Source organism: Castanea sativa, chromosome 10, assembly GCF_040712315.1.
Source record: "Castanea sativa cultivar Marrone di Chiusa Pesio chromosome 10, ASM4071231v1".
Classification (NCBI taxonomy): Eukaryota; Viridiplantae; Streptophyta; class Magnoliopsida; order Fagales; family Fagaceae; genus Castanea; species Castanea sativa.
In genome coordinates this window covers 39,000,423-39,012,751 of record NC_134022.1, presented here as the reverse complement: position 1 = coordinate 39,012,751, position 12,329 = coordinate 39,000,423, and the positions used below count along the sequence as shown (strand labels likewise).

At 31.7% G+C, this 12,329-nt stretch overlaps 1 protein-coding gene across 1 annotated transcript; it reads right to left on the bottom strand.

Annotated features, from left to right (window-relative positions):
- Positions 1-4,782: 4,782 nt before the first annotated feature.
- LOC142612503 (uncharacterized) lies at positions 4,783-5,435 on the bottom strand. The gene is made up of 2 exons (XM_075784588.1): positions 5,198-5,435; positions 4,783-4,973 (listed from the first exon to the last, which is right to left on the bottom strand). Exons 1-2 carry the CDS (start codon positions 5,433-5,435, stop codon positions 4,783-4,785), a joined length of 429 nt encoding a protein of 142 aa, XP_075640703.1.
- Positions 5,436-12,329: the final 6,894 nt, after the last annotated feature.

The following is a 12,329-nucleotide window of genomic DNA, read 5'->3' as shown; positions in this document are numbered from 1 at the left end:
ATCGATTTGTCTCAAATTGTTAGAAATAAAGAAGAGATAATACTTAAATTTTTCTTGAAAATTACACAATTTAATTTTACCAAAAAGAGGTGGCAGAGATGAGGCGTGGACCAAGTCACTGTCTTGAGACAAATTGTGCTGTCTATGGTATATCCAATATAGTTAGACAAATAGTTTCTGCACGTTGTCCCCAAGATACAACAGCCCAGCCACCTTTGCTGATTATCCTTGCGAGCCTACACTGCTCGTAGGATATAAACTCTCTATAGTACTTTCTTTTCCTAGAAAATTTTGTAAAAGATAAAATATTTTTTGTGAGTAGTAAGAAGCAAAAGATGGTATGTGTTTAGAAAAAAATTGTTTTTGAAAAGTTTGCAGCTTTGTAATTCAAAAATAAAAATGTATCTGAGACTTTTATTTCTTTTCATATATATATATAGCTAGACACGTTGCTTGTCCTTAGCTAAAAAATAAAAACGTTTGCTATTTTAAAAGCTTTAAATGATCATAAAAATATTGAAATCAATGCCTGAGTTAATAGCTTTCTTTTTGTATATAAATATATATATTATATATAAACTAGTCAAAACTTCTTTTTTTCAAAGCTTGTACGTTTAGGCAAGTTAATAGACAAAACAAGTTTGTCTTTTTAGTGTCTAGATGCCTTTTAAAAATGACAGCCCCTAAGTGGCTGTCCTTTAAATACTAAGTGATAATTTCCTTTGAAATTTTGACTATACTCAATAATTACAACCAAAAATGGAAAGTACTATATAATGCTATAATCCATCAACGGTAAATTCTATAAATATATAGTTGTACAATATCTGATACTTTTTATCTATAACGTTACTATTAAATATATTAAAAGAAACGTTTTAAAGTAAAAGTTTATAAAGGAAAGTATACTAAAAGTTGGCAATATATGGTATTAAAATTCACATTAATTTTCAAAGATTTTCTAATTAAAACCATTGACAATAGCTATTCAAATTTTGAATTTTTTAAATTTAGCAATTAACGCATCTGACATTAAGGGATAATTGATTTCCACAATTCACATAAATGAGTATTAAAATAAATATGATATTTTTTATAAAAGTATCCAACATGGGAGATATGAACATGCACACGATAACAGTAGATAGGTCTCAATAACACCCTTAACCCGATATCCATTACTGCTACGCTAAAGGAATATGGCTGATCGAAAACATGGAAACACCGAAAAGTAATACAAGGAAAGACTCCAATCGGATATATAGGTAACAGACAACAACGATAATTAATGGCTAGTTACTTTCTATAATCATATATATTTTTTAATAATCTAAGCATTTAAATTGTTTAGGTCACTGCCATTCTAAGCTTCTTCTTGTTAGCACGCATCTCCTTAATCAGTTGTTGTGTAAGTAACCAACGCCTTTAACAAGAATAAACATTAAACAGTGGCTAATATATTAATATTCCATATCATACGCCCAGCATGATTACATGAGGGTAGTTATATGCCTGTTAACTAAGAGTTATAAAATCACAAAAGTTGTGCTACTTTACGTGGCACCAGCATAACTCGTTAACTAATATCCATTCTGCCATGATAAAAAAAAGATGGCTAAAAACTGGAAAAGACAAAAAAGCAATATATATCCACAACAGTTCTATATTAAGTAGTGACTCCATTATAATATAACAAACCTACAACAGTACTACAATTAGAAAAATGTCTAGTTTCTTCATATTATCATATTTTTTCTAATTTAAAGTTTTAAACATTGGATCTATTTCAACCAGTGTCACAACATTTAGTAACATTCTAAGATTTTCTCTTTTTGTTAGTAGGCATCTCCCATGTGTAACGAACTGCTTCAACAGGAATAAACCGTGGTTAGGGTGGTCTCTTTTTCGTCTTTTGAACAAGAATTTTTCTTTTACTTTAATCTTTACCCAAAAAGAAAAGAAAGGAACTAGAAGCTTACCTTTAATAAATAAGAGAGGGAGGGGGGAAAAAAGAAAAGAAAGAGGGCTTAAATGAGAAAGCACACTGCTAATGGTGCATAGTTGAAGAAAAGAATAAACTAATTAATTGATGAGTTGTTCAGTCAAAAATAATAATAATAATAATGAGTTGTACCTATGTACCTTTACCGGGGAAAAGAAGAAAAGAAACAGGGAATATGTTAGCTTAAATGAGAAAGCACACCGCTAATGGTGCACAGTTTAAGAGTAAGCATTTCCTAGTTAAATATTCCGTCCTAAAAGTTTTCACCTCCAACGGTGAAGTTAGAATTTAACGTCACAAGAACAAAATTTTTAAGAGTAATTACATTTTATCATCCTAAATTATACCTTAATTTATATTTTGCAACCTAAACTTTTAGATTGCACAGTTAGTACCCAAAATCATTACTCGTTTTACACTTTGCACATCATCATCAATTTTGTCTTTATTTTGAATAAAAAACCAAAGTTTAGGGTGTAAAGTATAATAAAGAGCGCAGTTTAATTAGGATGGTAAAGTGTAATTTCTTTTTATTTTTAAGGGATTGAGAAGAAGAGAAATTGGGTCTTTTCCGGTGATGCCATCCAATTCAATAGCGGAATTGATGGAGGGTGCAAAGTGTAATACAGATTATAGTTTAGGGTGGTACTATGTATTCTGAAAGTTTAAAATGCAAAATGTAATTAGAGGTTGTCAAAGACGAAATTTTTCCTTTAAAAAATACAATAATTAGGGAGGCCGAAATCAAGACTCAATGTTGGGCTTAAAATACGTACCAAAGGCTATAAGGGAGATTTTGAAAGATTCCATATTTATGCTTTACTCCTAGGTTAGGCCCAACAAGAATCTTAAGAAAGCTTAAAATGTTTCCTACAACAAATGGGTCAACACAAGGGAAAAGCCCACCCAACAAAGAAATAGTCCAGCAATGAAAATACTCCAACAATGAAATAAAACAAAATAGAGTAAACCTACACCTGTCAGTGATTATATAATTAAGGAAAGTGTCTACATTACCAAACTCTTGTGTTCCATCATTGGAAGGATCTTGTGAAAATCTCTCTTCCATTATACTAACACAAGGAAAAAATTTTATGGTAACAAATACATTATAGCCCTCAATTATAAAACAATAAACAAAGACAATGGGCTATATTTTTGTAATTATAACAAATAACTAAGGAAAGCCCAGTATGGAATGACTGGAGAGAGAGATTCTAGCTAGTGCAGCAAGATCACTTTTATGCTATGTCATATTCATGATAATAATTGTATATATAGTGAGTAGTGAATACTATTTTGGTAGTATGGGTAGGTAAAATGGAAATGAGTGAATGTCTAGCTATTTATGATTGGTAGACATTTGTTACAAATACCAAAGGTATCAATTGAATTATATATTGTTATTATATACACTAACTGTGTCTATCAAGGACTAATATGATCAGTAATTTAGGAATTGTTTTATCTATAAATTATTCAGAGCTTTTATTCTTTTATGTTTAAGAAACATACTATATACAGTTAACTATAAATTTGATAATAAATTAAATCCAATTTATATGAAAGTTAATGTGTACGACATAGGTTAAAACCGCTGTAACGTAAAACCATAGAATAGGGATGGCCATTCATGTACATTTTTTGAAGAAACTTGTCCTTCTTGATTCGATAAATCGCTAGAGGACTCTGGTGAATTTGGAGAGCACGCTTACCTTTGCCCCTCGCACTTTGTTTCGCCATATTCAGTTCTAATTGATTCACAATCAGGTCACACTGAAGAGCTCGTGTTGAGATTTGCTACTTTCAAGATTCCATCTGTTGATTAAAAGCAGCAATGCAACTTTACTCTTATCTTTTATCCACTGAAAGACTCAGTTCTATAGGCTATGGGGCGCCTCCGACACTCCTTCGAGATCATTTGTATGATCTAAAGTAACTGGAATTCATGCGACTTTTTTTTTATAAAGGTATCATCAAAAAGGCTTCCTCATTTGGATTTATTTGGAAAACTTTGTTTGACTAAAAATGAGCATGAAATTACAAATATTTCCTAGCTTGAAGATATACCTTATTTTCGTGTAGGGGCACCATGTACTAGGCGACATTTCTTTTGTCTTAGAGAGAATGAAATTTACCGCAGAATAACATAATGATTTAATAATTAAATTTACAACCCAAAAATTTCCAAAAGTTAAAAACCCAAGCCCATATATAAAACAGATATTGAATAATATCCACTCCCATTATTTAAACATTTCAAATTCCTCTCATTTTCAACCTATGAGACAGTATATATATATTACCAAAAAGTTACTAAGCATGTTAAAATAATCTAAAAATCTCTTTTTATATAATTTTTTTACCCATGTTAAAAAAAAAAAACATTCCACCACCACAAAATCTCCAAAAACAAAAAAAAAAAACCTTCGATCCCAAAAGTTCAGATCTAAGACAAGCTGCAAAAACACGACAAAAATTCTTTCCAATGTTTGTTTTGACAATCGTGTTCTATATATATATATATATATATATATATATATATATAAAGATAAGTTGTAATAATGATATAAGGTTGGAGACTATTTATTTGTAAAATGAATAAAATTGAATTTTGAGATCTAGAATTTTATTTGTGAAAATTCAAGTTTCAGGATGTTCAATCAGAATTTTCTTTTAGTATTTTTAACGTGGACATTTGAAATTCAAATTAACCCTTTCTTTATTTTAAGTTTGTAACTATTGAATTATCTAAATAATAATAATAGCAATAATCCCTCTCATAATGTTATGTTTAACTCGAATTCAGTATAACACTTACAATAATAAATGATGTTGTTCCACCATCCAAGATAGCAACCACTTCTGAAGGCGGAAGGCTTTTCTGCTAAAAGATGGAGAGGCCCTATTACTTTCTCGTTCACACTATTAACAAGTTCTTTGTGCAATTGAAGTATCTTATATGCCAAATCTGCCAATGACAGTAATTAGCAGTGTAGTGTAATGTCTAAAATTTTGTTACAAGTAAACATGATTATTCATGATGTTAAATATTACATGTAGCAACTATTGGTGAGATGATCTGACATCAAATTGATGGAAAGAGAAAATTAAACATTATAAAGTAACACAATCTATTCCTGTGCATTTGATATACAGGTGAACTAAAAACTTTCAACAAATTAAAATGCTCACCCCAACACTCCCTTTTGATGGCACAGTGTAGAATAGTCTCACCACCATGTTTTCTATAGTAGGAGCTGTCTAGCTTGCAGCAACAGATGGAATGGAGTTGAAGGAAGATGACTCTTTCACCATGAAGCGCGGCCAAGAAGAGAGGGGTCTCACCATCCTCGTTGCGTGCTATCCCCAATGATGGATCAGCTTTAGCAATGCAGATGCACATTTTCAAAGTTCCCATTGATGCAGCCATATGCAAAGGGGTATTCTTTTTTCTTTTTCTTTTTTGTTTTCTAATTTTAAAACCTCCTTATTCTTGTCACAAATTATTTTTACAAGTTTCTCAACAGTACGGTCTTGGCCGTAGGAGTTAGCAAAGTGCAATGCCGTGTCCCCTAACTGGTTGATCTGGACCAAGTGAACCAATTCAAAATTTTCTCCATATATCCTAGTAACTTCATCCCAGTTACCTGGCATGATATTTTAGTGTTTTCTTTCTGTGAATCCTCGTCATGACCTAATGGGGGAGTAGTAGACATCTTGGAGGAAAAAAAATTCTATTTCACGCAAATGAAAGAGATCGATGGTTGTGGAGCTCACAATACTGGAAATGTCTATCGATTTTTATACTATCAAGAGAGGCCTATGATGTTGCCACAAGGAAAAAAAAGTGAGAGAGAAGAAAAAAAGAAAAGTGACTAATTATTCCATGCTGAGAAGTTGGTGCCATATGTTTAAAGATGTTTCAAGAGTGTCTACTAAGTAATACTGAGGACTGACACAAATAGGTTTTCAAAGCTAATTGACACATACATTTATTCTTGAAGTTTCTAGATTTTCGTTCAAACAGTATTATTTTCTTTTAGTGCTAATAAATATCGCTTATTCAAGGAGAAAAAAAAATCCAGATTAATATAACAAGCAAAAAGAAAATCAACATTAAAACAATTAGGTGCACAATATGTTATGCGCGTGCATAAGATAGCCAATTCGAAAACTGAAAGAAGGCATGTGATAATTTTACTAAAAATCCAAACTACCTTTATCAAAATACGTAATAAACCATCTATATAGCAAGAAGTCGAACTTTGTCCACAACTGCGCAAAATACTTGTATCAGATCGCGCGCATTAGCAGTAAAACTTTAAATAATGCCTTTCATATAATAATAATAATAATAATAATGTCTTTCATATATTATGTACTGCAAGAAAATCTCATTAAGATCATTCATCTTAGAGTTTTAAATTCAATTTGTCCTAAATTGAAGATAAATTTGAGATATAATTGATATTGGACTATTATTATTATTGTTGTTGTTGTCGTTGTTATTTAGCTTCTTAGCACTTTGAATTTCTGTGATCTTTATTTATTTCAAATCCTATATTTGTACTCACAAATATATAAATATAATACATACAACACTTCACTCATGGTACACTTTATCAACCTAGCAAGTATGTGTCTCAATTAACTAGGATCTTGCCTTGAAAAAGAGGAAGCGGGAACATATTAACTTAAAGGAGGAAGCACACCTTTATCAGAAACAAGAAAATGAGAAAGAGTACATGATATCAAATTATGCATATATATTTTCAAGAAAAGAATTGATACGGGAGATATGAAGTTATGATTCTTATGAACATGCACACGATAACAGTGACCACAATAACACCCTTAACCCGATAAACGATGGCTGAAAACATGGAAACACCGAAAAGTAATACAAGGAAAGACTCCAATCGGATATATAGGTAACAGGCAATAATTAATGGCTAGTTACTTGCTATAATCATATATATTATTTAATAATTTAAGCATTTGAATTGTTTAGGTCACTGCCATCATAAGATTTTCTTCTTGTTAGCAAGCATCTCCTTGATCATTTGTTGTGTAATTAACCAACGCCTTTAACAAGAATAAACATTAAACAGTGGCTAATATAGTAATATTTCATAGCATTTAGCTTTTTCTTTACGATAAAAAAAAAAAAAGGAACTAGCACCTTGCCTTAGTAATATCTAAAACAGTGAAAGAGGTTTCTACGTACCAAAAAAGGGAAAGAAAGAGGGAACATGTTGGCCTAAAGGCTAAATGAGAAAGCACAAAATATCAATTAAGCATTGTTTAAGAAAAGAATAAGCCTCTTTTTCTTTTCTTTTTTATTAGGTGTGTGTGTGCGAGACGAAAAGAAAAGCTAATTAATGAGTTTTTTTTTTTTTTCTTTTTTGCTGAATAATTAATGAGTTTTACCTTAAACAGAAAAAATCAATGACTTGTACAAGTATTCCTTCATCAAATATTCCCATCCTAAAAGTTTTATGACAAAAAAAAAAAACTTATAGTTTAAAATTTATGGCATGTTTTTTCCCTTCCTGAAGACAATGGTGATATTTTCCGTTGAACTAAGAGTGAGACATGAGGGTTTTGATTGTCACATATAGTTTAGTTTGTAACAATTAAATTAAAAGTACAAAGTTTAATTTGTCATCGGTATAAATTTTAGGGTTTTTGCTTTTTTTTTTTTTTTTAAATTTTGCCAAAATTTACCATTATCTATTTTATAGAAAATTTACGTATTAATATATGTTGAGAGCTCTAAAATGTTTCCATTTCCTCCTCATGATCTATGAGATGTTGATTGATATTCCTTGGATGGCATGCCCAATTCCACTACTCACTATAATTTGAGAGAGAGAGAGAGAGAGAGAGAGAGAGAGATTCCAACTAGTGCAACAAGATCACTTTTATGCCATGTCATGCTCATAATAATAATCGTATACATAGTGAGTTCTGCATGATACTTTGGTAGTATGGATAGGTAAAATGGAAAAGAGTGAATGTCTAGCTATTTATGATCAATAGTCATTTGTTAGAAATACCAAAGGTATTAATTGAATTATATATTGTTGTTATATATACTAACTAGTTTTGTCAAGGACTAATATGGTCAGAGATTTAGGAATTGTTTTATCAATAAACACTTCAAGAAAAGAGTCTACTAGCGAGGGTAAAATGCCCTCGCAAAAATTCAAATATTATCGCAAAAGGCTATTAGCGAGAGCATGTGGCCCTCGAAGGCCATTGTATTTGTTTTTGTTGCTAAAATAGATTTTGCGACCATGCCTTCATAAATAGATAATTTACAAGGGCAATTTACTATCGTTACTAAACAAATTCACCTTTTCAAATATATTACCAAACAACGAGAAAAGTCGACGACTTATTTTTAGCGAGGGAGAGTAATCGTTGTTAACAACTATTTGTGAAGACTTTTATACTCTCACAATTAGTTATTTGCAAATTTCAAATTAACGATATACTTTTTAGAGACAAATAATGTCGTCGCTAAAATTTATTTGTGAGGGTTTTTAACCTCTGGCAATTCATTAGGAGTAATAGTGACAACATTAAGCTGTCGCTTAAAATGTTTTTGCAAAGGGTTAAGTGGCATCGCAATTCTATAAATTGCGAGGGACTTTGTTGTCACTATAAAATTATTTATGACCAAATTTTTATGTCATTGGTGATAATATTTTATATAATTTTTTGAATATTTTATTATTTATCTATTTATAATTATTTTATATCATTTTTTTTAAATATCATGTTACGATAGTACAATAATTACTAAAAATTGATCAATTGAAAGATAAAAATTCATATAAGTTCAAACTTTAAAATATAGAATATACAAAGAAATCTTGAAATTAAACCTTGTTTTAAACTTAAACTAGAATTATGACAAAATCTATACTAGTTTTTCTCTGAGTTACCCTCCATGCTGTTTTCAACCTCCCTCGTGTTATTGATTGAGTTGTCATCTTCATCTCTACTAGTACCATCCCTAAAAAAAAAACCAAAAAATAAAATAAAATGGATCTCCAACAACTGCAAAATGGAATTGGGGAACTAAAAGTCTGGGAGTATTTAAGATGCAGTAGATTGCTTCAAATATGAAATGAGGTCAGCCCGATCCTGTGGCTTCTTCAGCCTGGGGAATACCATCTTAGTCCCAGGAATGTACTGCACAAAAAAAAACAAAAAACAAAAAACAAAAAACAAAAGAATTAGGCCATGTTTGGTTTATCAAAGTTACAACAAAACACTTCAATGCATGCCAATATGTCATATACTCATACCAAAAGAATTTATCACACACAAATGCATATACTTGCACCAATGAAAAACCGCTCTCTAAAACATGCAAGCCGATATTCCCAAAGTAAGATAAACTATCTTCAGTTTACTCTCTATTGCATTCTCATTGCATTTTCTAACATTATGGCAGCTGTGTCTTTTATATTGAGTTGATTCATACCTTTTTGGGGTTCAGCTAGTAATCATATCTAAAACGCGCGCTATAGCCGCGTTTTTTAGCCGCATTTATAAAAAAACGCGGCTATACTTGACCTATAGCCGCGTTTAAAAGAAACGCGGCTATAGACCAAACCTATAGCCCCGTTCCCTAGAAACGCGGCTTCAGACCCAACCTATAGCTGCGTTTTGTTAAACGCGGCCATAGGTTAGGTCTAAAGTCGCATTTCTAGGGCCTTGAGCTGCGTTTTACGTCCGGACCATAGCCGCGTTTATAAAAACGCAGCTATAGGTCCAGACAAAAATATTTTTTTTTAAAAGGGTGCTATGTACAGTAGAACAATTTTTTTTTATAAGGGAGGGTTATAGCCGCGTTTCACAAAAACGCGGCTATAGGTCCAGTCAAATATTACACATATTTTAAAAAGATGACCTGTGTATCCAAATAAATTTTTTTTTTTTATATAAGGGGGCTATAGCCGCGTTTTCAAAAACGCGGCTATAGGTCCATATATATTTTTTAAAAATGATGACCGATGCATCTGAATAAATTATTTTTTTATATAAGGGCGAGGCTATAGCCGCGTTTCAAAAACGCGACTATAGGTCCAGTCAAATAATATATATATATATTTTAAAAGGATGACATGTGCATCCGAATAAATTATTTTTTTATATGAGTGGGGTTATAGCCTCGTTTTCAAAAACGCGGCTATAGGTCCAGTCAAATAATATATATATATATATATATATATATATATATATATATTTTAAGAGGATGACTTGTGCATCCGAATAAATTTTTTTTTTTTTATAAGGGAGGGGCTATAGCCGCGTTTTCAAAAACGCGGCTATAGGTCCAGTGAAATAATATATATTTTTTAAAAGGATGAGCTGTACGTGCATCCGAATAAATTATTTTTTTAATATAATGGAGGGGTTATAGCCGCGTTTTTGAAAAACGCGACTATAGGTAGCACCAATAAAAAAACCCAGAACCCCACTTTCCCACCTACCCCCACTCTTATGTTTTCTTTCTTTGATCATTGTTCTCTACTTTCTTGGGTTCTTTCTTTCTTTCTTCTCTGCAAGTCACGCCCAGCTCTCCTTTTTTTTTTTTTTTTTTCCTTCTTCACTCCAACACAGCTTTTTTTTTTTCTTTGTTTCTTTGCTACTGCTTCTTCTTTTCTTTTTTTTCTCTCTGTCCTTCTTTTTTTCTCTCGTTCCTTCTTTTTTTCTTTCAATACAACGCACACACCGGTATACTCCACACCACCATATACTTCATTTTTCAAGCAAGGGTCACTAGAAAACTTCATAAGAAAAGCTAAAGACTCACTCATCTCTACTATTTGAGGTAAAAATTCTCTAATTTTTTTATGGGTATTATACTTTTGCAAGAAGTTATTTTTGCTATTGTGTTGCTGATATTGTGCTTATGTTTAAATAGGTCTGTGTTCTTGAGCTTTTGTGTTATTTGAATAGATTTAGTGTTAAATTTGGGTTGGTTTTGTTGAATGAGAGGAGATTCATGGTTTGTATTGTTATATTTTGGAAAACATTGCATTTGTATTGTCAGTATATTGTGTTTGATTTTGAATTTTCTGGGTGTGTTTGATTTTAAACTTTTTGGTTTTGTGTTTGATTTTGAATTTTTTGGGGGAAAAAAAAAACCCAGAAAATTTTTTTTGTTTAAAAAAAAAGCTGAATTTTTGAATTTTTTGGGGAAAAAAAACCCCAGTAAATTTTTTTTTTGTTTTTAAAAAGACCTATAGCCGTGGTTTAAACGCAGCTCAAAGCAGGTTTGTAGCCGCGTTTTTTAAAAACGCGGCTATAGACCTGAAGCCTATAGCCGTGGTTCAAAAACGCGGCTTCAGGTATGGTTTGTAGCCGCGTTTTTAAAAACGCGGCTATAGACCCGCAGGGTCTGTTGCTGCACCGCTTAGGCCGGGGTTGTAAACGCAGCCATAGAAAACGCGGCTTCAGGTCTATAGCCGCGTTTTCGGTGTCTATAGCCGCGTATTCAAAACGCGGCTATAGACCCCGTTTTTTGTAGGACTCTTGTTAGCAGCTGAATAGGAGTACCCGAAGTTGTACCAGACTGCCTTCCGAACAATCCATTCAGATTGGGACCTGAAAATGTATAACAGTTTTATACACAACTCCAAAACTTTCAAGAGAGTAGCAATCACAACAGCTTTCAAAAAGAAGTAAGCACAAAAAATTCTAAAGCATATTTACAAAACTTATTAATAAACTAACAAGTGCATCTGCATGAAGTTATATCCATAAGACACGTTACTTTTCTCAGAGCATTCACGAAAGAAAGAAAAAGCCAAAGATAGTTTTTGTTTTTTGTACAATTTAAATCAGTGCCCAACCTAGTAATGAAATCCTTGAAATAGCAAAATATTGTGAATTTTAGCAAACTTGAAACATGTTCTCCGCAACACCCATCACAACGTCCAATAATGCAAAGTCCAACAATCTTAGCTCGGACAAGAAATTTCTCATTAAACAACAAATTAGAGAACAACTTAAAAATCCAAATAACATACAAAATAGTTTCATAATTCATTTCTACTTATAAATAATAAAAAATATATATATATGGAAAACAGTCCATATCTTTTAAAATCGGCATCTAAAGCCTTACACACCCGCCAACGAGTAAGTTTTGCAGGTAAGAATCACTCCAAATCTAAAGTCTTACACATCCATAAAGTGACATATACTTAAGTTATAACATAAAATATGTATAACAACAAAACACAATGAGTTTAATCATTAATCTCATGTCCAAAGATCAATAAACATCCCGCATCAACAA